We start from the raw sequence: 25,306 nt of genomic DNA, 5'->3' as shown, positions 1-25,306 counted from the left end.
ATGGAAAGATGAAAGAAATGACTGAAGGTCCACTTTAATGCATTCTTTGCATTAAAAAGTATAACTAAAAGGCAAAACTTTATTAGCTTTGGATAGTGTGTGATAGGTAATATAACACGTCAGTTTTTATTGCTATCCGTCACACTATTTGTCCTGTTTACCATGATCATTGAAAGTGAAAGCAAAAGTAAAAGAAAATCTCAACGTCTGGGTTGTCCCCAGAAGAGTAATAGACTGGAACTCTTCCAATGGGGCGATGGGACGGGAAGTGAAGGGAAATCTCCGTAATGGGACAAAGATGGTGAAAAAAAAAATCCGACAGGAGTTATAACTTGCTCTTGCTCTATCCAAAAAGCACATGGCAATTGTCAGTTAACGTTAAACATTTTCGCTGCACGACTGCAAGTAATCACAAGAAACTGAGCGATCTACCCCCACCGATGAGTTTGATCGATCATCAGTTTAATTGATTGTGAAGACGGCGCAAAACACTACAAACAAAACCAAAGAAAAGGGAAAACTTCAATAAGGTTTATAGAAATTACAAACTGAAAATGGAAACAAATTATGGTGAATGTGATGAAAGCGTTTTTTCTTGCCAAGTTCACTCCCATATCCCTGCAGTCAATTAAAAACATATTGTCTATGATCGCTTTGAGATTTTTTTAAAATATAATATATATATATGAAATTTGACTGCCCTACCAATTTGCCACATGTATGGCTAGTTTAGCCAATTATCAGTAACAACTTAGGCCCCTTACACAAGGGCCCCCCTTTTGAGTCAGCTGATCCCTGTTGAGCAGGCAGATAGCTGGTCCATGTCCACTCTACTTATGCAGAGCAGACATGGACACAGCTCTCTCTCCTCTATGGCCAGTCAGATGTAAATGGCCATCTGTTTACACCTGACTGCGTTCTGATCCAATTTGCCAGGCGAATGGGGAACGGATTACTATCCGTCTGTTTTTAGCAGATCGGATCCGATGACGGTGGGTGTTAGTGGACACATGTCAGTTCACACCTGCCGCTCCATAGAGGAGACTAGAGGGTCCCCCGCTTGAAAAACTAACCGCAAGACCCAATCGGTCTGCCCATGTGAAAGGGGCCCTTAGGCCCCTTCACATGGGCACCTCTGTTCTGTGAGATCTGCTTTCTCAGGGGGGATCACTCTGCTGATCAACCGCTGAGCAGGCGGTTGATCAGCAGAGTATCTTCAACTTACAGATTCATAAAGTGTCTGTTAGGAATTTAAGGCTGGGTTCACACCTCTGAAGGAAGTGCGGCTGGAAGCAGCGGTCCGATGCATCCCTGTTCTCCATTTCAGGGACAAATTTTTGCCTAAATTCGGCCCTGAAATGGAGCCAAAGACGCACAGCGTTCCTGTGCAAGCGGCTCCGCAGCTCTGCATACGGAGATATGTGAACTGGCTCCATAGAGAGCTGGTCACAATCTCCTGTCATGAGAATTAGATGCAGCAAAAACTGCATCCAATTCGCATAGGTGTGAACCCAGCCTGAAGTGATTGTAAAGTCTTTTTTTTCCCCCATAAAAACAATAAACATGTAATACTTACCTGCTCTGTTGCAGTGGATTTGCACAGAGCAGCCGGATCCTCCTCTTCTTGGGTCCCCCTTATGTGATTCTTGCCCTCCTGTGCAGTGCCACCACAGCAGGCAGATTGGTATGGGGACACCCAAGCCGAGTCACAGCTCCCTGCGTTCATTTAGACATTTAGCCCTGACCCCGCCCCACATGCTCTCTCCCCTAAATGGCTAACTGACTGATTGACAGCAGTGACAGCCAATTGCGCCGCTGCTGTTTCTTAGCCGATCAGAAGGGAGAATCTCGGATGGCTGAGACACTCATGGATGTCCCTGGACAGATAGGGACCTCAGGTAAGTGCTAGGGGTGCTAGGGTGCTGGGGGGGCAGACTGCTACACACAGAAGGCTTTTTATCTTAATGCATAGAATGCATCAAGATAAAAAACCTTCTTCCTTTACAACCAATTTAAGGTCAATTAGAATCATTTACACTTCTTGCCTATATGCTACTACTTATGAGAGGTTTGCATATGTGCCTTATGTTTGCTAAAACCTTTAAAAAAAATCTAGTGTTTTTGGTTACAAGATGCAGCCCTAGGCTTGGCGGTACAAGAAACTACAAAGAGTTCAGTAGTGCAATGGTGTCTTGTCTTGCTGTCCATATGGTCAACAGGAATATACTTGATATTCGAGTGTTACCAGCCCTATACAGCTTTGTACCAGATTCACACAGCTTTCTTTGGAAAGAAGCCAGTAAAGCATTTCACCTCACACCTACTGTATCTACAAGTTTGAAATATGCAATTTACAATGCACTGTCAAGGCTGAGAACTTCCAAGTCTTCATCAAATTCTACTATGATCGTGTACTGGGTAGACAACACATTTTTGTTAAAGTGTTAAATGTGTATGTGTAGTTCATCTTAGTGTACATAAATCATTTCGCAAACCGGAATATCTAAAATCACATTTAAAGTGGTGTGCCAGCCACTTTTTTTTTTTAAAAAGTCAGCAGCTACAAACACTGTAGCTGCTGACTTTTAATAAGGACAATTACCTGTCTAGGGAGCCTGCGATGTCGGCCCCCAAGGCCGATCCGTCTATCTGCTCGGGTGCAGCTGCCGCTATTGTAACTAAGGGAAACCGGCAGTGGAGCCCTTCAGGCTTCACCGCAGGTTTCCGCATGTGCAAATTGCACGGCGCTTTCTGAATGGCCTGTCTTCTGGAACACACACACACACAGGTCCCAGAAGGCAGCGGAGTGAAGGAGAAAATTACGCCGTGGCCAAGGTAGGAAGGAAGGAAGTACACTCAGTAATTCACATAAGGGAAGTAAAAATAAAAAAAGAAGAATTAAAAAAAATTATAAAAAACGAGTGGTGGAGGGGTGGTAATTCCTTAAGAACAACTTGTAAAATAGGGTGGAACTCCCCTTTAAGTAGAAAAACCATGTATTCTTGGTATTAAATTTCAGAAAAAAAGTGGCTCTAAAAATTAGAAGTTTTTTTTATCTTCATGCAGTCTATGCATGAAGATAAAAAGCCTTTTGTGCGCAGCAGCCCCCCACAGCTCCCCTAATACTTACCTGAGCCCCATCTAGATCCAGCGATGTTGCACAAGAGTCTCAGCTGCCCGAGACTCTCCCTCATTGGCTGAGAAAGCAGCAGGGCACCATTGGCTCCAGCTGCTGTTAAAGTCAGTGAACCAATGGGGAGAGAGAATGGGCGTGGCCAAACCATGGCTCTGTGTCTGAATGGATACAGAGCAGCCCCCATAGCAAGCTGCTTGCTGTGGAGACATTCCGCAGGAGCTAGGAGCGCCGGTGAGGGACCCAAGAAGAGGAGGATCTGGGCTGTTCCTTACAACAGGTTTGTTATTTTTAAATAATAAAAACAAGACTTTAGTATCACTTTAAAAGGAGTTTTTCGATCTTACCAATTAATGTGCAAACAGGGTTAATCCCTTATATGACCTGAATTAAAAACAGAATTAGTCTTGTGTATGAGTCATTGAACTTTTTTGGTCTTCACTGTGGAAAAATTCACAAGATCAAGCACAAAATACTCCTATGACTCATATTATTCCATATCTATTGTTCCCCATTCCAGAGGAAAAAAAAAAAAAAAAAACTTTTCAACAAAAACAGCACTCTTTAGTTTATAATGACCCAAATCGTGTAAAACCATGCAGTATATGACTTTAGAATCCAAAATGCATTTCTCACTCAATTTATAGCCCAATAAACCATTTGTTCACCCAGCAAACTAACACAAAACTACAGGCCAGGCCTACTTCCAAATACACAACCTCTACTGCAAACAGCATGTGTCCTCCAACCCATTGTAACTAAATAGTCTAACAGGTTTAATACCCCTTATCAGGGTTGTACGGTGGTTTAGAACTTCCCTATCTCCCCCCCCCCCCCTTCTTCCTTTTTCATATGTTATTACGCAGATCCAATTTACAGGTTTACACCTGTGCTCATCTTTCATGTACGGTATTCAAGCTGATCAAGTATTGACTTAGGCTGACCAAATAAATATTATATTATACCATATATATATTTTCCTTTAGACTTCCCAAAACCAGGTCAAACCTAAACACTTTCAATTTGTATGCAACAAGGTAGGCGCTTGCACCACAGTGTAAATCTAAAGGAAATTTAATAAGAAAATTGTATAATGTATGACCAGCTTTACTGTGTACAACTACATTGCATTTGTGGTTGTACATGCAATCTATACACTCTGCAAGACAGTAGAAGTATGACTCCACATGGTTCAGAAATCCAGATCAGCTCCTGAACTTGAAAAACTGGTGCTGCTGCGATGAGGTTTGACGAGCTTCAAACTGTATGAAGGGAATGCGCAAGTTGCTGACAAAAAGATCAGATGTAGATCTTATGTCTGAGCAGCAAGAGATGTAACTTTTTATATAACCCCCCCCCCCCCCAAAACAACCAGCTAAAGACAAAATGACACAAAGCAGATCTGCCTGAATGGAAAGCAGAAACATCTTAGCCAGGATTGTACAAACCTCTAAAGCTGGCTACAGACTTTCAAAATTTGCATAGCAATGCAGCTTGGCCCTGCCCCCCACTCTCTCCTCATTGGCTCACTGGCTACGATGGACAGCAGCAGGAGCCCAATGGCTCTGGCTGCTGTGTGAGCCAATTAGGGAGAGAGAAACCCGGGAGAGCCACTGCTCTCATGCACACTGCATGATCGAAATATGGCTCAAGTAAAAGGGGCTGAGGTGGCACGAGCTGTACCCAGAAGGTTTTTTACCTTAATGCATTAACCACTTGCGGACCGCCTGCCATCATTGTACTTCGGCTGTCTGAAGTGGAATACAGTTATTACGGCAGAAGATCTCAGCTATAACCCCGGTATCCTCTTCCAGAAAAAAGTGGTCTCCGTGGTGGATTCGCCGCGAGATCACTTATCAGAAGTAAAAGAGGGCCCCCCCCTCCCGCCGGCGCTCCAGTCTCTGCTGCTTACTGGAGCAGTCGGTAGCGGCGGAGACGATCGCGCCCTTTCCCATGAGGCTGGATGCTGGGTGAGGGAAAGATGGCCCCCACTCGACTCCATACCATCGGATGACGGAAGCAACGTTAAAACATCACTTCCATCCAATGGTCTTAAAGGGGATTGTTTTTTTTTTTTATTGCATTTAAGTGTAAATGTGAGATCTGAGGTCTTTTTGACCCAGATCTCACATTTAAGAGGTCGTCTTTTTTTTTTTTTTTTTTCTTTGTAATATGAATAAAAGTGATCCAGAATTTTTATTTTTAAAAAGCGAACGCATATGAAAACGGTGTTTAGGTATCACCACGATCGTTGGAGCAATAATTATAGCTTGAGGTCGACCGATATAACGGCCGATATTTGGAGTTTTTTTAATGCATCGGCCGACTGGGACATTAGCGCGACTTGCAAATGATTTCTATAATAGAAGTCAATGCAAGTTGCCTGAAGTCTTCCTGTGGAGCAGCTTGTTTCTCCTCTCTGGGCAGCCTGCCAAGTCTGAGAAAAGAAGCAAAGAGATACAATGTTTATACTCATCAATGGACTGAACTCTGTGTGTAGTTCTCAGTTTAATCATTTAAAGACTAAATCTTTTCTGACACTTATTGCTTACAAGTAAAAATCCTGTATTTTCTGCTAGAAATTCACTTAGAAACCCCAAACATTATATATATTTTTTTAGCAGAGACCCTATGGAATAAAATAGCGGTTGTTGCAATATTTTATGTCACACGGCATTTGCGCAGTGGTCTTTCAAAACACAATTTTTTTGGAAAAAATATACTGACGGGAAAAAAAAAAAAAAAAACAAACAGTAAAGTTAGCCCATTTTTTTCGTCCAAAAGTTCTGATTACCTGTTTTTGTGTATTTAATATTTAAGATTTTTTTTTTTTTTTTTATCTAAATCATACAAGTTAACTGAGTGGAGGTTTGTTTTGTTTAATAAATTTTAGAAATTTTCTGTATCACTTAAGGCTGCTTTCACACTGGAGCTCGCAGGCGTTGACGGTAAAACTATATGGAGAGTGATGGATGACGGGCGCGTGATCAATTGCTCACATCAAAAAGTATAAAATTTATTCATATGAAAATAAAAGCAAATAAAAAGCAAATGAGTAATACCAATACTACGTATCATGCAAACAGGTAACAAAATATAGATAACATGGAAATTAAAAATGGGTTAAAAGTAACATAAGCCCATGTTGAGGCGGGTGTTTAGAGTAGACTGACGCGTTTCGAGGATAACCTCTTCTTCAGAGCCTTTGAGAACCAGGGCGCAGTCTCTATGGGCCAGTAGGCTAACATATGTACATAAACATAATGGCTAGTTGGAGAGTGTGGCCTGAGGTGGGAAATATGTTTTTCTGTGTTCCATACCAGTCCGCGTTCAAGCGTTCTAGGTGGAACAGAGATCAGAAGAAATATGTATGTATAAATGCATAAAACAATAGATGAATATGATAGATGGAAATCACATATATGTACAAAGAATTGATGAGAGGTACAATGTCTATCGAAATTTGATAGGGAATTCGGTGTCTATGAGAACCATAAATGAGTGGTCAGTGGTAGGCCATGAAGTAATAGACAAAAAATAAAATATATATATGTGTGACCAAAAAGTGTTTTTTTTGGAAAACATACATATATAGGTAAGTGAAAGATGTAAGTAGGGAGATGACAAACTGGTGACTTGATGTGTAAACACACCTACCTATGTGGTAGTTGATGGTATGTGTGTTCTCCTTTAAGATGTTGAAACAGGATTGTAGGGTGGTGTGGGCCTGAAGGGGGGGGGGAAGCACAGTGTTAAAGGAAACAGAGGGAAACCAGAATTGTGACCTGGGGGTGATCCCTCAGGACACTGACAGGCAGTCATATCATGGCATATTGCTGAATGGATGAAGAGGCTGTGTACCTGTCACGGGCTGGATGGAGGAGAGATTTCAGCCTGTCTGCGTCCTCCTGGGAAAGTGCTGTCCTGTACTATAGGAGGATGGAGGGGGGTAAAGATCTCTTAAGAGATCTTCAGGCGCTTCGGCATCGGTGCCCATTCATTTCAATGGGCAGGAGTGGTATACACCGCTCCAAAGATGTTGCTTGCGGGACTTTTTTTTTTTTTTTTTTAACATCCTGTCAGCGCATCGTCTCAGTGTGAAAGCACTCGGGCTTTCACACAGACTGCAGGGGAGCCGTTTTGTAGGCATTTTACAGGCACTATTTTTAGTCCAAAAGCGCCTGAAAAAACACCCCAGTGTGTAAGGGGTCTAACTGTTAGATTTTATGAGATGAAGAAAAAGAAAAAAGAAAAAAAAAAAAAAAAAAAATCGGCATCACAATATCTAAATATCGGCAACGGCATCGGCCAGAGAAAAACCCATATCGGTAGACCTCTAATTCTAGCACTAGACCTCCTCTGTAATTCAAAACTGGTAACCTGTAGAAATTTTTAAACGTTGCCTATGAAGATTTTTAAGGGTCAACGTTTATCACCATTCCACGAGAGGGCGCAATTTTGAAGCGTGACATGTTGGGTATCAATTTACTCAATGTAACATTATCTTTCACAATGTTAAAAAAAAAAAAAAAAAAAAAAATTGGGCGAACTTTACTGTGGTCTTTTTTTTCTTATTCAAAAAAAGTGTATTCCCCCCCCCCCCCCCAAAAAATGCGCTTGTAAGACCCCTCCACAAATATGGTGTGACAAAGTATTACGACTACCATTTTATTCTCTAGGGTGTCTATATAATGTTTGGGGGTTCTAAGTAATTTTCTAGCAAAAAAAAAAATTTTAACTTGTAAACACCAAGTCTGAAAAATAGGCTCAGTCCTTAACTAGTTAAAGGTTAAAAAACGGTCTGCCTTTAGAACCGCATTAACCCCTTGGCGCTGGATCTTTAAGAGGTTCAGCATTCCGGGTGGCAGGGCTTGTGACCATGATCGGGAGCTTCTCGTGAGCCGCCAGTCAGTGCCGGGAGTCTGCAGGGCGCTCTGGGCACAGCACTATTGGCCCTAAATCACGCAAATATACGGCCCCTTGGTGCCAAGGCCCAGCCACCGAGAGGCCACATATTTGCGTATGCTCTGCGCCTAGGGGTTAGCCGGCCATCAAACATAAAATTTTAATTTCATTCTGCTCTATTATGTTAGTGTGTCAGATTGCAAAACCCTTCCATCTAGAAATATAGATATAGTTGGCATTAAGGTGCGTTTGCTGAGCATCAAAAAAATACTCTCCAGCCTCTTCATAACACCCCTCAGACCCTTTGATGGGTAGTGTTTTTTTATGGCTGTTGATAAAACTTAGTAATGAGGTAAGAGAAAGGCAGGCCTTAAATATAAAGTGAAACTAAATCATAGAACAGCAGTAAAAAAGGTTTGCTGTCAAATTTTAAAAGGTTATAGACATCTTGTGGTGTCTGCTCTTAAAGCAACACTAACCTATGGTTTTATTAAAAAAAAAAAAAAAAAAAAAAAAAAAAGATAGAGATATATAGATATTTTATTCAGCCTCGTGCACACTGCAGCTTTTTTTCCGGCGCTAAAATACAGCCAGTTAATTGTATTGTGCCTGTGCACACAGGCCTGTAAACAAGCACCGTGCATTCTTCAGTAATTTTTTTTTTGGGGAAAATCTGCCTTTTTGGTCAGTAATTTATGCCTCACGCACGCAAATACGTGCGAATGTGCACAAATGCACAATTGTTTTAACACATCTGCACGAAAGCATATATGGGCGTAAATACAAAGAAAAAAAACATCTGAAAAAAAGTAGATGCTTAAAAGAGGGAGTATCATGTGCAAGAGACCTTAAAGTATATAGAAATGTGGCCTCTCTTGCTTGCTCCCAAGATAGACCATGGGATTTGTCTTTTTTTCCCCCCCCATGTATAGCTTCTGTGAAGGAGGAAAGCATACAAAAGTTACTCTTCACCACAAAAACAGAAGCCCATTAATACTTTACCCCACGCGTATAACTGCTCACACCATTAGTACTGTGTGGCAGCAAATAAAATGGGGAGGGGATTTGTAGTTTTCATACAGCAGTGCACACAATCAACCTGCACGCACAGCAGTGAGGGGGAAAAGGAGAGGTTTAGAAGGGCATTACAAGGAGGCAAAAAAAGTAAACAAATTTCATTAAAAAAAAAAAAAAAAAAAATTAAGAGACATTAGGGAATGGATGTTTATGGATTTCTGGAGAAAAAGGATATTATTTAGTGTTGCTTTAAGTGCAGTTTATGGCACATTCAGATCTTGGCTTTGCAGTAATATGCGCTAAAATACATATTTATCATACATTACCGTAATTCACAAACTGCGGTGCATTGCGGTGACATTCATTTTGAATGGTTCTCAATTGCATTACAACACAAGTATGTGGCATGCTGCTTCCGAGCTTTTAAAGGGGGTTGTGTAAAGGTTTGTTTTTTTTTTTTTTTAAATAACATGTTATACTTACCTCCACTGTGCAGCTCGTTTTGCGCAGAGTGGCCCCGAACCTGGTCTTCTGGGGTCCTTCGGCGGTTGTCTCAGCTCCTCCCCACAAGAACTAAACACCTTCATGCGAGCTCTCTCTAATGGTGTTTAGTTCTTGCGGGAGCGCTCCCGTGATAAAGCCGGCGGATATAGCCGCCGACTGCATCACTCAGCCCCACCCCCCAGCGCGCCGCGTCATTAGATGGGATTGACAGCAGTGCAAGCCAATGGCTGCACTGCTTTCAATCCATCCACACTAGCCAATCAACGGGCAGGTTGAGTGGCGAAGAGGATGTCGGAAGCGAGCGCGGGAATTTCGAGTGGTCAGGTAAGTAAAACGGGGGGTGGGGGGGTGGGGGGTGGGGGGTGGGCTGGCATTGTTGGATTTTTTTTTTTAGAAAAAAGTCCCTGCACTGTAAAGAAAAAAAGTACACTGTCCCTATGTGTGAACATTTAGGCCTCATGTACACTGCTGCTGGTAAACGGACATTCAGAGGCAGTTGGATGCTTTTTTCAACTGCCCCTGAACTCATCCAATGTTATCTTATTGGATCACATGTACACATCACATTGTTTAATGTCGTTTTTAGGCAGTTGCATTTATAGGCTTTTCTTTAAAGGCAAAAAAAAAAAAAAAAAAACTTTTCTAAACGCCTCTAAACTCAAACGCGGCTAAATGCGGCATGTAAACGCAGCAAAACGGACGTTTTAAATGTGGGTTGCTATCTGTCAAGTTAAATCATTCAGGAGAGGTTGTAAAAACATCCCGGGTACGTTAAGCTTTAGAAGTACTCTCATATACCCACGTATAGACATAAAGGCTTACTTCTTACTTGGTAAAATAAAAAGAATGTAAAATAGCAAAGTTTCTTATATTAGGAAGCTATTCCACCAATTCATTTACAGCCTATTCACACTTGTCTGTTTTAATGCAGCATAAAATCACGCATGCCAAATAGAAATCCCATTCTTTCCTATGGGGTTGGTTTATTTTATTTCAGGTACTTATATAGCGCCGTTAATTTACGCAGCACTTTACATATACATTGTACATTCACATCAGTCCCTACCCTCAAGGAGCTTACAACCTAAGGTCCCTAACTCACATTCATACAGTGGGGCAAAAAAGTATTTAGTCAGCCACCGATTGTGCAAGTTCTCCCACTTAAAAAGATGAGAGGCCTGTAATTGTCATCATAGGTATACCTCAACTATGAGAGACTAAATGTGGAAACAAATCCAGACAATCACATTGTCTGATTTTTTAAAGGATTTGCAAATTATGGTGGAAAATAACTATTTGGTCAATATCAAAAGTCCATCTCAATACTTTGTTATATATCCTTTGTTGACAATGACAGAGGTCAAACGTTTTCTGCAAGTCTACACAAGGTTGTCACACACTGTTGCTGGTATGTTGGCCCATTCCACCATGCAGATCTCCTCTAGAGCAGTGATGTTCTGGGGCTGTCACTGGGCAATATGGACTTTTAACTCCCTCCAAAGGTTTTCTATGTGGTTGAGATCTGGAGACTCATGGGAGGAGATTTGGCCTCTCTCATCTTTTTAAGTGGGAGAACTTGCACAAGACTGATGGGAGGAGATTTGCACTGAAAATCTCACGATACATAGCCTCATTCATTCTTTCATGTACACGGATCATTCGTCCTGTTGCCTTTGCAGAGAAACAGCCCCAAAAGCATGATGTTGCCACCCCCATGCTTCACAGTAGGTATGGTGTTCTTTGGTTGCAACTCAGCATTCTCTCTCCTCCAAACATGACGCGTTGTGTTTCTGCCAAACAGTTCTACTTTGATTTCATCTGACCATATGACATTCTCCCAATCCTCTTCTGGATCATTCAAATGCTCTCTAGAAAACCTCAGACGGGCCCGGACATGTACTGGCTTAAGCAGGGGGACACGTCTGACACTGCGGGATCTGAGTCCCTGGCGACGTAGTGTGTTACTGATTGTAGCCTTTGTTACGTTGGTCCCAGCTCTCTGCAGGTCATTCACTAGGTCCCCCCGTGTGGTTCTGGGATTTTTGCTCCCTGTTCTTGAGATCATTTTGACCCCACTGGGTGAGATCTTGCGTGGAGCCCCAGAAGATTATCAGTGGTCTTGTATGTCTTCCATTTTCTAATCGCCACAGTTGATTTCTTCACACCAAGCTACTTGCTTATTGCAGATTCAGTCTTCCCAGCCTGGTGCAGGTCTACAATTTTGTTTCTGGTGTCCTTCGACAGCTCTTTGGTCTTCACCATAGCGAAGTTTGGAGTGTGACTGTTTGAGGTTGTGGACAGGTGTCTTTTATACTGATAACAAGTTCAAACAGGTGCCATTAATACAGGTAATTAGTGGAGAACAGAGGAGCCTCTTAAAAGAAGAAGATGATAGAGGTCTGTGAGAGCCAGAAATCTTGCTTGTTTGTAGGTTACCAAATACTTATTTTCCACCATAATTTGCAAATAAATTCTTTCAAAAATCAGACAATGCGATTGTCTGGATTTGTTTCCACATTTAGTCTCTCATAGTTGAGATATACCTATGATGACAATTACAGGCCTCTCTGATCTTTTTAAGTGGGAGAACTTGCACAATGGGTGGCTGACTAAATACTTTTTTGCCCCACTGTACATACTAGGGACAATTTAACCTACCAGCAAGTATTTAGCGTGTGGGAGGAAACCGGTGTACCTGAAGGAAACCCCTGCAGTCACAGGGAGAACATGCAAACTCCAGGCAGATGGTGTCGTGGTCGGGATTCAAACCAGTGACCCTTTTTGCTGCTAGGTGAAAGTGCTAACCACTACACCACCGTGCTGCAGTGTAGCGTGAAAGTCAGTAAAACCTACATGTGTGCATTACTATAAGGCCTGCACGCACATGGAACAGTGTAAACTCAGTCTGGTTTCACTATTGTATCAAGTTTATAGTCAAAGAAAGGGTGAGCATGTACCATCCTTGGGCATAAAGCCTCAAAGCTTTATTAAATTGAATACATTAAAGTGGTTGTAAACCCTTACATATATACCCAGTGAGGTGACTGGCCTCAAGTGACACACAGAGGTTAAACTAATCCTCCTATATAAAAGTTGTTCCTTTTTATCTGCAGCCTTCCCTTCTCTACAGTCAATCAAGTCCAGAATTTATAAAGCTGTTTGAGCTGTCAGAAAAAAAATGGGGTAGAGAGCTGAAATTACACTCTGCAGAGCTCAGTGAGGAGAACTAGATTGGAAGAAAGACAGACACACTCCCCTTCAGACAGCACACAGGAACAGAGCTAAGGCTGTCAATCTGCTGGAGGTCCCTCCCTTGCGTCACCTTTTTACTTTTGGTGCCAGGAAAAACTTGTCGGAAGGGACTCATGCTGATACCAATAAAACGGAGCAGCAGACAAAAAGGACACTTTGTGCTCTTAATTGACACAAGTACACAGGGCTCAAAAATGCAAGTCCTGAGCTACTAGCCAGGCCATAGGAGTTACTCGCCACCAGTTCCCCTACCCTGCCCCTAAACACGCCCTCAAATAATCTCATGAAAGGACACTGTTAAAATGTTTTAGTTGGGAATCAGTGCAGCCACAGGGAGGAGAGCCGGCTGGATGACAGTTTGGATCTGAAACGCCAGCTGCTGTCAAAAAAAGTCCCACCTCCTGGACCAGCTGCTATGATAGACATCACACTACATCAATTTGCCAGCATTGGACCAGAGTGCTGTCTATCATAGGAGCTGGTCCAGTAGGCGGGACTTTGACAGCGGCCAGCATTTGAGATCCAAGCTGTATCACAGGAGTTCACCTCTTTGTGATCCAGCCGGCTTACCTCTTCCTTGGCTCCTGTTGACCCGCCTGCCCTGGTGGCACACACTCACCCTCATCTAATTTCCACTCACCAAATGCGAGCAGGCAAGTGGAAATTTTGGTGGCTGCCATAGAGGGATAGGCTTTGTTCATATTTCATGTCTGAGCTTTACAACCACATGAAGGACAGCATAAGTCTGCAGACAGACTGAAAGAAAGAGCTGACAGGATTTCTAACCTTCCCCCTCCTCTACTAAAACAAAAGGTTTTTATTAGCGATGCACCAAACTTTCAGTGATTGAAACATAAAATCGTCTGAAAATGGTGTTTTGGCATTTTGCCGATAGATATAAAGGTGCAGATTATGGCGCACATGATTTTGCCACAATTTTACTGCTCTTATGGTGCGTTTTTTATAGGTCATGTGAGAAACTGCAACAAAAACACAACACGGGTGCGTTATTGATGCCAGTGTGAAGACATACATAGAGTTTAAAAGGGATTCATTTTTCCAGAGCTTTTCTTGCGCTAAAGGTGCTAATAACGGCCAACAATAAATTCATATTCATTGAAAATTCATGATATAAGTAAAAAGTCGAATACAAAATATATATTTTTGTTAAACTGTCATTTTTGGTTTCGGCCAAGTGCATACTAAATTTTCGGTACCAAAATTTCCATTTGGTCACCTCTAGTTTTCATTTCTGTCTGTTGCTATTGGAGTGTTCCTCTCTATTCTAGTCTAATAAAATACTGTGAGCAGAACAGGAAATGAGGAAACTCTAGTAGAGCCAGTGTAGCAGTAAAAACAGTCAGGGGGTTCTAACTCTTCTCCGCTATCCAAACAAATATACACTAACCAAAGATATGAGCTAGATCTCAGCAATACTATTAAAAAAAAGAAAGCGAGTGATAATATATCTATAGGTCTATATCTATCTATACCCTCCTGGCTTTCTAATGGTGTGTTTGACATGGCTACAGGTGCTACAGTGGACATTTCCTGTGGGTCTTCGAACACCTCAGGTAACATGTAGAACAAAATAAGGTAAATAAAAAAAGCAAAAATAACTGACTTCTCACATAACTGGAATGTGACAAAGGTATATCCATGCTTCTATACCAGTCTCTATCTCAGCGTGACCTTGAGTATGGAAGGGCATCAAAGTCTGCACTACCTTATGAACGTGTGCATTTTTAGATGATGGTATTAACCCTTTGCAAGTCTACCATGGCTGTGTTACAGATATGTATTCTACAAACATAGCCCCTCTAAAAAAAATTATATATATATATATATATATATATATATATATATATATATATATATATATATATATATATATATATATAGAAACACAGAGGGCGCACGTTCAGCACACAGAAAAGTTTATTTTATATACACTGCCAAAGAAATCAATCCGGCAAAAACAAGGCTGGGGTAGGATTTCATGCCAAAAGAGGTAGGGCACCATGTGTCCTCCAAGGGCAGAACAGCTTTCAAAGTCACCAGACCAAGGCAGGGAAATGCTCTGCATCCGGATTTTCATGCCATCAATGTCAAAGCAAATGACCCCAATGGATGATTTGAAATACAATCTAATGTAAAATAAAGTGTTGCAGTATTTCTGAAACTGGTCACACACCACTTTAGGTGCAATCAAGTAAGATCATCACACTACTTACTGTATATAACTATTTTTATGTAGATTTGGATAGAGTAGGAAAGGGTTAAAGCACCTGCTAGTTTTTTTTTGCTTACTGGAGTACCACTTCCTGTCCAAAGAGATGCAACAGAAGTGGAGGAAACCTCTGAAAGTGAAGGGAACGCCCCCTTTATACCAAGCATCCCTACTGGAAGATTCCTCCTTTCTCTTGCTCTGGAGAGGAACTCTAAAACTTTGGATTCCCCCTATAGCAGGGGTGTCCAGACTTATTCGAAAGAGGACCGAATTTGATGAAGTGAACATGTGTGAGGGCCGACCATTTTGCCTGACATTCTTTGAACCATTAAAAGTCTAAGTGTGTTTGTCCGAGCACTAATACACTGCCCAACAAGAATTCTCTTGCCTTTGTGGCTGTGTGTGGTGAAGAGATGAGCTCGGACGTTTTATTTGGCTACACCAGGGATCCTCAAACTAAGGCCCTCCAGCTGCTGTGGAACTACACATCCCATGAGGCATTGTAAAACTCTGACATTCACAGACATGACTAGGCATGATGGGACTTGTAGTTCCCGAACAACTGGATGGCCATAGTTTGGAGACCCCTGGGCTACACCGTATTTTTCAGCGTTTAACACGCACATTCACCTTTAAGAGGGGCGTTTGAGGGGAATAAAAGGTCGGGCGACACAACGCAGCTCCACGGTGGGGGGGGGGGGGGGGAGACGCGGCTCCGCGGAGGTCGGGGGGGGGGAGACGCGGCTCCGCGGAGGTCGGGGGGGGGGAGACGCGGCTCCGCGGAGGTCGGGGGGGGGGAGACGCGGCTCCGCGGAGGTCGGGGGGGGGGGGGAGACGCGGCTCCGCGGAGGTTGGGGGGGGGGAGACGCGGCTCCGGAGGTCGGGGGGGGGAGACGCGGCTCCGCGGAGGTCGGGGGGGGGGGGAGACGCGGCTCCGCGGAGGTAGGAGGGGGGGGAAGACGCGGCTCCGCTGAGGTAGGAGGGGGGGGGAGACGCGGCTCCGCTGAGGTAGGAGGGGGGGGAAGACGCGGCTCCGCTGAGGTAGGAGGGGGGGGAAGACGCGGCTCCGCTGAGGTAGGAGGGGGGGGAAGACGCGGCTCCGCTGAGGTAGGAGGGGGGGGGAGACGCGGCTCCGCTGAGGTAGGAGGGGGGGGGAGACGCGGCTCCGCTGAGGTAGGAGGGGGGGGGGGAGACGCGGCTCCGCTGAGGTAGGAGGGGGGGGAAGACGCGGCTCCGCTGAGGTAGGAGGGGGGGGAAGACGCGGCTCCGCTGAGGTAGGAGGGGGGGAAGACGCGGCTCCGCTGAGGTAGGAGGGGGGAAGACGCGGCTCCGCTGAGGTAGGAGGGGGGGGAAGACGCGGCTCCGCGGAGGTAGGAGGGGGGGGGAAGACGCGGCTCCGCGGAGGTAGGAGGGGGGGGAAGACGCGGCTCCGCGGAGGTAGGAGGGGGGGGAAGACGCGGCTCCGCGGAGGTAGGAGGGGGGGGAAGACGCGGCTCCGCGGAGGTAGGAGGGGGGGGAAGACGCGGCTCCGCGGAGGTAGGAGGGGGGGGAAGACGCGGCTCCGCGGAGGTAGGAGGGGGGGGGAAGACGCGGCTCCGCGGAGGTAGGAGGGGGGGGAAGACGCGGCTCCGCGGAGGTAGGAGAGGGGGGAAGACGCGGCTCCGCGGAGGTCAGGTCGGTCCTGCCTGTGATGAGGGTACACTTGTAGAACACTCTGGGTCATGGTGTCCAGCCCCGCACACTTCACACACTGATGAGTACATGACCGCCCTAGTAGTCCCGCTGGTACTTGTAGTCCCCGTGCACTTACCCAGGACATCGGCGGTGCGGTGCCGGGCGATGAAGCAGGCGTCGTCCCCATAGCACATGCCTTTCTTTAGGATCCCCTTCCTGGCATCCTTTCCGAAGCCGCAGCTGGCGGTCACCAGGCTGTAGTCCCGGGAGTCGGTCTGTGAGAGTCCTCCGAGCACCGCTCTGGCCACCAACCTTCCATAGGAGAGTACCGAGAACATGGCCCCGGCCGGCCACCTCTTCCCCCTCTCCTCCTTGTCCTCCTCCGTGTCTCCTTCACACCGCTTTCCTCAAGGGCACCCCGCTATCTGTGTCCCGCCGCCCGGTGTGGCGCCCAGGCGCCGGTCTGTACTCCTCCCGCCGAACTCTCTGCCTCAGTCAGTCTGACCTCTCTCTCCGCACTCAGTGCCGGTTATCACGAGTCCAGCCGACCTCTGCCGCCATCTTGGAGCGCACTGACACTCCGGAGGCCGGAGGGGGGAGGCGACTGCAGCGAGGCACGTGACCGCCCCGACGTCGCTCCTACGTCACCAGGATTCCCCGCAGTGGCTAGCTGTGTGTGGATGGGGGGGGGGGGGGAGAGTTCTTCTGACGTAAGCGGGTAGTAGAGGATCCCTGGACATCTCTTCACACACCCAGCTCCACAGTCTACCCAACTGAGCAGAAACAGCCTGGACCAAGCTAGCATGTGCAAAGGGAAATCAAAATAGCACTTAGGCCTTGTCCACACAAGTGTATGAGGCTGCGTCCAGTGTAAAATCCACTGTATTTCCACTCCCAGGGAGCCCAGGTACTACATATAGCCACCCTATACACATGACTGCTGAGGAGTATAGGCCTAAAGCCATAAATTATTATTATTATACAGGATTTATATAAGGACAACAGTTTGCGCAGCACTTTACAATATAAAAGGGAGATGGTACAGTTACAACACAATAAAGTACAAGAGGGCCTTGCTCATAAGAGCTTACAATCTAATAGGGTGTGGCAGGTGGTACAGAAGGTTATAACTGTGGGGGATGATCTGATGGAAGTGATAAAAGATTAGTTGGAGGTGTGATATTTCTTCAGGAAAGCCTGAGTTTTCCGGGACTGCCTAAAGGCAGCCAGAGTAGGAGATAGCCAGACAGATTGAGGTAGAGAGTTCCAGAGGATGGGAGAGGCTCTGGAGATGAGCAAGGGAGGAGGAGACAAGGGAGGACGGTTTGGGTGATATTTGGAGATTGGTGATGTAGCTGGGGGCAGAGATGTGAAGTGCTTTGTATGTTAGTATTTTGAATCGGAAGCCAATGTAGGGATTGTAGTAGAGGGTTGGCAGACACTTAACAGTTAGTAAGGTGGATGAGTCTGACAGCAGCATTCATTAAAGACTAAAGAGGGGATAGCCTATGAAGAGGTAGGCCTATGAGAATGGAGTTGCAATAGTCAAGGCGAGAGATAACGAGGGAGTGAATGAGGAGCTTGGTGGTTTCATTTGTTAAAAAGGGGCGAATTTTAGAGATGTTATGGAGGTGAAGTTTACAACCTTTTGACAAGTGGATTTGGGGCTGAAAGGACAGGTCATAAAAAAACATATCTACTAATAACCTTTGCCAATAAACAACACTCAGACAGGTTAAGTTGGAAAGAGCAACGCCACAGCTTTAATAACATTTTCCAACATAAACATTAACCACTTCAGTACCGCCCACAGTCATATGACGTCCACAGGTGGGATCTCCCATCCTGGGCGGCTTCATATGACATCCTGGGCTTCCCGGCCATCTGGGGGGGCGCGCACGCGCCGCTGTGTCACTCGGGAGCCGATGTGCAATTGCCCGGTAACAGAGCAGGAACGTGGATCTGTGTGTGTAAACACACAGATCTACATCCTGTCAGGTGAGAGGAGACCGATCATGTGTTCCGTGTACAGAGGAACACCGATCAGTCTCCTCCCGTTGCGAGTCCCCTACAATTAGAATCACTCCCTAGGTAACACAGTTAACCCCTTGATCGCCCCCTAGTATTAATCCCTTCCCTGACAGTGACATTTATACAGTAATCAATGCATTTTTATAGCACTGATTGCTGTATAAATGCGAATGGTTCCAAAATGCTGTCAAAAGTGTCCGATATGTCTGCCGTAATGTCGCAGTCACGATAAAAAAAATAAAATAAAATAAATCACAGATCACAGCCATTACTAGTAAAAAATATAAATAAATAATAAAAAGGCCGTAAAACTATCCCCAATATTGTAGACACTATAACTTTTGCGCAAACCAATCAATATACACTTATTGCGATTTTTACCAAAAATATGTAGAAGAATACATATCGGCCTGAACTGAGGAAAAATGTTTTTTGTTTTTTTTTTGTTTTTTTGAATTGGGGTATTTATTATAGCAAAAAGTAAAAAAAATTGTGTTTTTTTTTCAAACTTGTCGCTCTTCTTTTGTTTGTAGCGCAAAAAATAAAAAACGCAGAGATGGTCAAATGCCACCAAAAAAAAGCTCTATTTGTGGGGGAAAAAAAAAAAAAATCAATTTGGGAACAGTGTTGCATGACCGCGCAATTGTCATTTAAAGTGCGACAGCGCTGAAAACTGAAAATTGGGCAGGAAGGGGGTGAAAATGCCCTGTATTGAAGTGGTTAAAGTGGTTGTAAAGTCAGGATGATAATACACTGCCATCCCCTCTGTTTTTATCAAGAGCTATAGCACTATGTGTCTGTGTAAGTATTTTATCTCATGGCAAGAACTTGTTGTCAGTGTCTTTCCTCTGCTAGGAAAAAGAATGCAAAGGGAGGGGCTGAGATAACCCTTTGACATCAGCTGGTGTTCTGCCGAGAAAGTTCCCCTCTGCGGATAAGGACCCCCCTCTACTGCTCAGGCGCAGCGCTTGCGCAGTAGGAGCCGGCGGAAATAGCCAAAGCCAAATACAATAGAAATCAGCTGTACACGGCGCCTGTAAGAGGGCCCCTCGCGGGCTCGCTTCGCTCGCCACGCTTCGCTCGCCACGCTTCGGGCACGGCCTCGCTTCGCTCGGCACTTTTTTATTCTCCCTCTAGGTCCACTTGGATGGTGGGGCTTCAACCTGGACCCAGAGCGCAGGCACCGTGTACAGCTGATTGAAGTTTTTCATCTTCGGCTATTTTCGGCGGCTCCTAGTCGTTCGTACTGCACAAGCGCTGCACCTGCGCAGTACAGGGGGGTCCTTATCCGCCGGGGGAACTTTCTCGGCAAGACACCGGCCAGCAGAGGAATGTCATGTGACCGCTGTGAGGTAAGGAATTTACGATTAGAGTTTTAAAGGAACTGACACCTAACAGTTAGGATCTTGATAAAACAGAGGGGATGCAAGTTATTTTTCAAAAGGTATTTCAAATGACAGGAAAGAGCAGTAAGGGAGAGGGGCTGGATGAGATCGCTCTCACACACAGGCATCGGAACTGACAGACAGGAAGGGAGGGGGAGAGACAGAGAGCAGACAGCGTGATGACAGAGGCACGTTATCTGACCACGGTATCATGGATCAGGAGCCATGATTATCGTGGTCAGCAGAGACAGGGGGAAACAGGAACAGGCAGGATCAGCCAGGTATTTCACATCATACAAAAAGGGACAAATGACATGGCACAAGCACTGTGCTATTTAACACCCTTTAAAAGGAGCAGGATATATATAATTTTTTGGGGGTTTACAAATGCTTTAAACCTGTGCAAGTCACAGTTGTATTGTGAGCACCTCTTGAAACCTTAACTGGACCTAGTCTGAAAGGCCTGTCCTTCCATAAGTTCTAGGCATTAGACTGGTGGAACTTCCACTGAAGGGCATAGCCCATTCAATTAAACATTTACCACTGGCAAGGTGTAATACCACCAAGGAAGCTGCGACAACCGATCTGAAAAGAAACAAAAGTTGGGGTGGGTAACTCTTTTCTGTTCTTCCAACTCTGAGTGAAGATTTTACCTCAGAGAGGAACTTTTATAGAGTTCAGGCCCAGCCCTTCATCCCGTGCTCAACTAGCCAATGATCTTGACCCGTTTGAATTCATAGCTTTACCGACTATGCTTATGCTTTATCCCTACCTGCTGTATGTGCTACTGCCCCCTGGCTTACTCAACTCCTGGTGGGGAGACCCTGAGGACCACAACCTGGTACTAACACACAGCAAGACCCATCTCAACTATCAGGAGCTCTGGTGAATACCGGTTAGTGCTTAGACTGCTTATCTCAGATGAGCCCATGTCATCTGCCAGGGTGATCTGCTTGTGTATTTATCCTGCTGGTTACTGTAGCTACTGGTCTGGGAGCCCGACTCCAAAACGTGAAGCTTAGTCTCTTTAGCAGCAGATAGTAAATCCCTGTAGCAGTCCTAGGGATAGAGATAACTTTGGATGCCTGCACCCCCCAAACTCAACACTCCAGATCCCGCTCAGGCCATCGATATGCAACAGTAATGGTGGTGCACACTAGACAGCAATGTGCACTTTTCGGTCTCCCTCACAGCAGGCGGAAGCCGTGTCCTGTACTGCCTGGGAAAATGCAGCTCTTTCCCCTCCTCCCTGCAATCTCCTCTCTGGAGAACGTACTTAGAAATAATTTTGAGTACACAGTAGAGTCTCTCCTCAGGACTATAGTTCCTACAGTACATTGTTGCCTGACTCAGCCTATTGAGCTCTTCCTGTTCAGTAGCTCCTTCCTTTTGCTGAACTAGCTGTTAAAGGACCACTTCAGCACTGTAGGGCAGCAGCTATAGAGAACAGCTGCAGCTAGTGTTTCTCTCACTCTCGTTCTTAGTCAAGCACCTGCATAGTTGCCAACATTGTAAAAAAAAAATTTTAGGGACACTTTTGGCTGTAGGCGGAGTCTTATTATAATTAGGGGGCGGGGACATGTGTTTGTAGGCATGGCGGGAAAGTAAAAATGCAGCGAAAAATAGGCGGGTTTATGCAAAATAGTGGGCGTGTCTTAAATGGGCGTGGCACAAAGAGGGTGTGGTTAGAGTCTGAGATGAATAAGGGATGGAGATGAAAGGGGGGGGGGGATGGAGGGACAGCAGCCCTAGATCCTACACAACAATAGAAATATGTGTATTCTAGAAAGTTTAAAAATCAGCAGATAAAGTTACTCCAAACACCTGGTGTTAGCACTTCAATCATCCCGGCACCATGGTTGTTATCTCTTTTATTACATTGTAATATAAAATGAAATCTTTCAACTCACCATAATGCCGAATCAGTGGGATCCCTGAGCATGTCACCTGCCACTAGTCATCCATCCTTGCATCAGGTGTCCCCAGCGGTGTCCCCCCTTACATCAGGTGTCCCCAGCGGTGTCCCCCCTTACATCAGGTGTCCCCAGCGGAGCCCTCCCTTACATCAGGTGTCCCCAGCGGAGCCCCCCCTTACATCAGGTGTCCCCAGCGGAGCCCCCCCTTACATCAGGTGTCCCCAGCGGAGCCCCCCTTACATCAGGTGTCCCCAGCGGAGCCCCCCCTTACATCAGGTGTCCCCAGCGGAGCCCCCCCCCCTTACATCAGGTGTCCCCAGCGGAGCCCCCCCCCTTACATCAGATGTCCTAGTAGGTCTCCGCCGCCATTGCAGAACAGAGGGGGTATACAAAATAGTGTCTCCGCCGGCCGCGTGGTTACAATAGAACCCCTGTCCCTTTCCATAACAGACCGGCAGCGGGGCGGAGCGAAGCAAGGCGGGTGGGTAGGCGGGGCGGAGATGCAGGAACTCCATCTAGCCACCCAGCCGTGTTCCTGGTCTTCTTAAAAATGGTGGACCTCTAAAGTGCCTGAAAAACGCCTCCCCTGCAGTCCCAGTGTGAGAGCCCGAGTGCTTTCACAATGAGGCACTGGCAGGACGTTAGAAAAAGTCCTGCAAGCAGCATCTTTGGGGCGGTGGTGGAGCAGTGCATACACCGCTCCTGCCCACTGAAATGAATGGGCACCACTGCAGAAGCAGCTGCGCTACATGGGCGCATTTAACCCTTTTTTCCGCCCGCTAGCGGGGGTTAAAAGCGCCCCGCTAGAGGCCGAATAGTGCCACTAAAACTAGCGGCATTTTACCATCAACGCAGCCTTAAGGAGTTGAACCAGTACTTCTAACAGCTGATAACGGTGGCAGGAAGACATTAGGTGGTTTGTGATATGTGCCATTTATGTCTTAAATAAATAGCTTGTTAGTGATAGGAGGAAAGCACACATTGGGACCCCTTTTCCAGATGTACAGGCTTGCCTGCTAGCATTAGTGGTATTCAGCTACAATATTACTAGATCTTTATAGGGAATCACTGATGATGTCACATGAACTGATGAGACTATATACTGTAGGTGTCTTACTACATGTTGGCCTCATCTATATAGTAACAGGCGTCATACCCATATGTGTTGAATTATACAAAATCTTTCTACAGATTAATTTCTTTGTGGACCAAGTTGTCCTTGTATAGAGGCAATGACCTCCAATGTTAAAGGAAACAATGTTTAGCGGCAAACATGCAAGCTGACTTGGATCATCTGTGACACACCTTTTAAAAGCTGGCTTAAAACATGAGTCTTTGTAGAAAGTGACTGAGCTAATGTTTACAATAAATATGAGGAAATTTAGGCCGCCGGTCTGTGTAATAGAATACATTTCATAATAGAAAAAATTCGAGCCATCAGATATTGTGTCTAATCATAACACATCATCTCAGGAGAAAAGAAAAATCCCATAACGTGGGCATTTGTTGGTTATTTACTGTATTTATTAGATCTGGGTAGTGCGTTGTCAAGTCTTAATTTATAGTATTGCAAATTCTGAAGTTTTTGCCCTACCTGGTTAGAACACTCTGGAATAACATTGCTGTTTTCATTTCATTTTTATTGAGTTTTTACACTTTACAAAACAGTGGTCAGCCAGAGACAGCTGAAGTCCTGGAGTTTGCCAAAAACACAAATCGCAAACCAAGAGCTTCATTACCTAAAGTCATGATATGGCCACATTGGTCTGCTCCAGTAATAACAGTTCAGCTACTGAATATTAAGTTTTAAGTAACATGAAGTACAATATGCTATAGAAATAAGGAAGTGATTTAGAAATAACATTTTTGACACCCAACCATGTAGCAGTGACAGCAGAGAAATGGAAAGATCACTGGTCAAGTGCTTCTAGCCTGACACACATTGCTAAATTCCAAGGTCATGCATGATCTAATGTAACCATGGCCTACACAGCTCTAAAATAGAAACCCTTCTAGTGTTCCTCACCAAGCCAGGAACTTTGACCTAGATCTAGGAAAAAGATGATCTATGTTATGTCTAGTGAAGCAACATCAGTTAATTATGTCTCCATTCTATACCCTAATGTGGTGATTATTTTATGGACTGTATTTTTGCAGTACTTTATCCTGGTTTCCTATACTTACACATATGTGGAGGTCACATAAGAAAATACAATTCGTGCACTTTAAAGATAACCTTCACTTCTTTTCTTAAAGTGGAAACAAACTGAAAAAATACAATTTTTTTCTTAAATGTTGTTTTTATTGAATTTTCCAATTTTACATCAAAAAACAGTGCCTATATTTCCATGGCTAAGATACGGGGGGAGGGGGGTTTCAAAGGGAATTTTTTCCTCCCATTTACAATACGGGTGGTTTATTTCGCCATTTCCTGGACAAAGGCTTTTTATGAGCTATTGCAGTTGCAAATTTTTCCTAGATTATGCTTTCCTGGTGCCTTCATGGCAGCATACACATGGTTGGTTGCTCCACCCCCGGCCAATCCACAGGACCACCATAACTCTATAAAAGAGCGATGCCCCCCTCGCCCCCATTATCTTTTCTGTCCTCAAGGCCACACAGGATCATGGATTCGTCAGCCCCTGCCTCACCCCCCAAAAAATTGGTGCCACCATTCAGCTTCATGCACTCCTGAGATGAGGTCCCGTCACTTGTGCTGCTAAATGCGCTGAGGAGTGAGGGAGTCAGTTTTTCTGTGGATCTTTTTGGGGCAGTGTATGTGGGACTCACAATTTCGGCCCCACAGCGGCTCTGTCCTGCCTTATCCTACTGCCAGAATTCCATTGTTTTCTCCTGCTCTGTAGTGTAGAGGTGCAGTTTCTGTAATTGCAGCCTGTGCGATAGCTGTGGGCACTATGGGTGCCTCTTTCTGCTTCCTTTTCTTCCTGGATGGGGCGGGTAGCTGGAAGTGCAAGAGCAGCCATCTTGGTTGTTCCACACAGCTAATTTTGCCCTCACTTTTTTTAAATGGGTGGGGGAGCATTGGAAAATAGCTGCCGTCTTGCCTCCCACCTGCTCAGCTGCTTGCTTGCCATCCTGCTGCCCAGAGGAGGAGCCAGCATGGAGAGTACCCAGGGTAGGAAGTGTTTGTTTACATACTTTTTAAAGGGCCAGTGTGCTGCATTTTCTTTTTCTATGCTGACACTCTGTTTACTTTTTCTCTCTCCCTTTTTTTTTTTTCCTCCTCTGTTGTGATTTT

The 25,306-nt window shown here is 45.0% G+C and overlaps 1 protein-coding gene across 1 annotated transcript in view; it reads right to left on the bottom strand.

Annotated features, from left to right (window-relative positions):
* The window catches only part of PPTC7 (protein phosphatase targeting COQ7), an 82,400-nt gene extending 65,041 nt beyond the window's left edge, over nt 1-17,359 (bottom strand). The window contains exon 1 of the mRNA XM_073626360.1: nt 16,852-17,359. Within this exon, the coding sequence (XP_073482461.1) occupies nt 16,852-17,053 (202 nt within the window). The 5' untranslated portion in view covers nt 17,054-17,359. The remainder of the gene's footprint in view (nt 1-16,851) is intronic.
* Between the last annotated feature and the right edge of the window lie 7,947 nt (nt 17,360-25,306).

The sequence above is a fragment of the Aquarana catesbeiana genome, linkage group LG01, assembly GCF_042186555.1.
Source record: "Aquarana catesbeiana isolate 2022-GZ linkage group LG01, ASM4218655v1, whole genome shotgun sequence".
Classification (NCBI taxonomy): Eukaryota; Metazoa; Chordata; class Amphibia; order Anura; family Ranidae; genus Aquarana; species Aquarana catesbeiana.
This window is presented reverse-complemented; position numbering and strand designations above follow the sequence as displayed.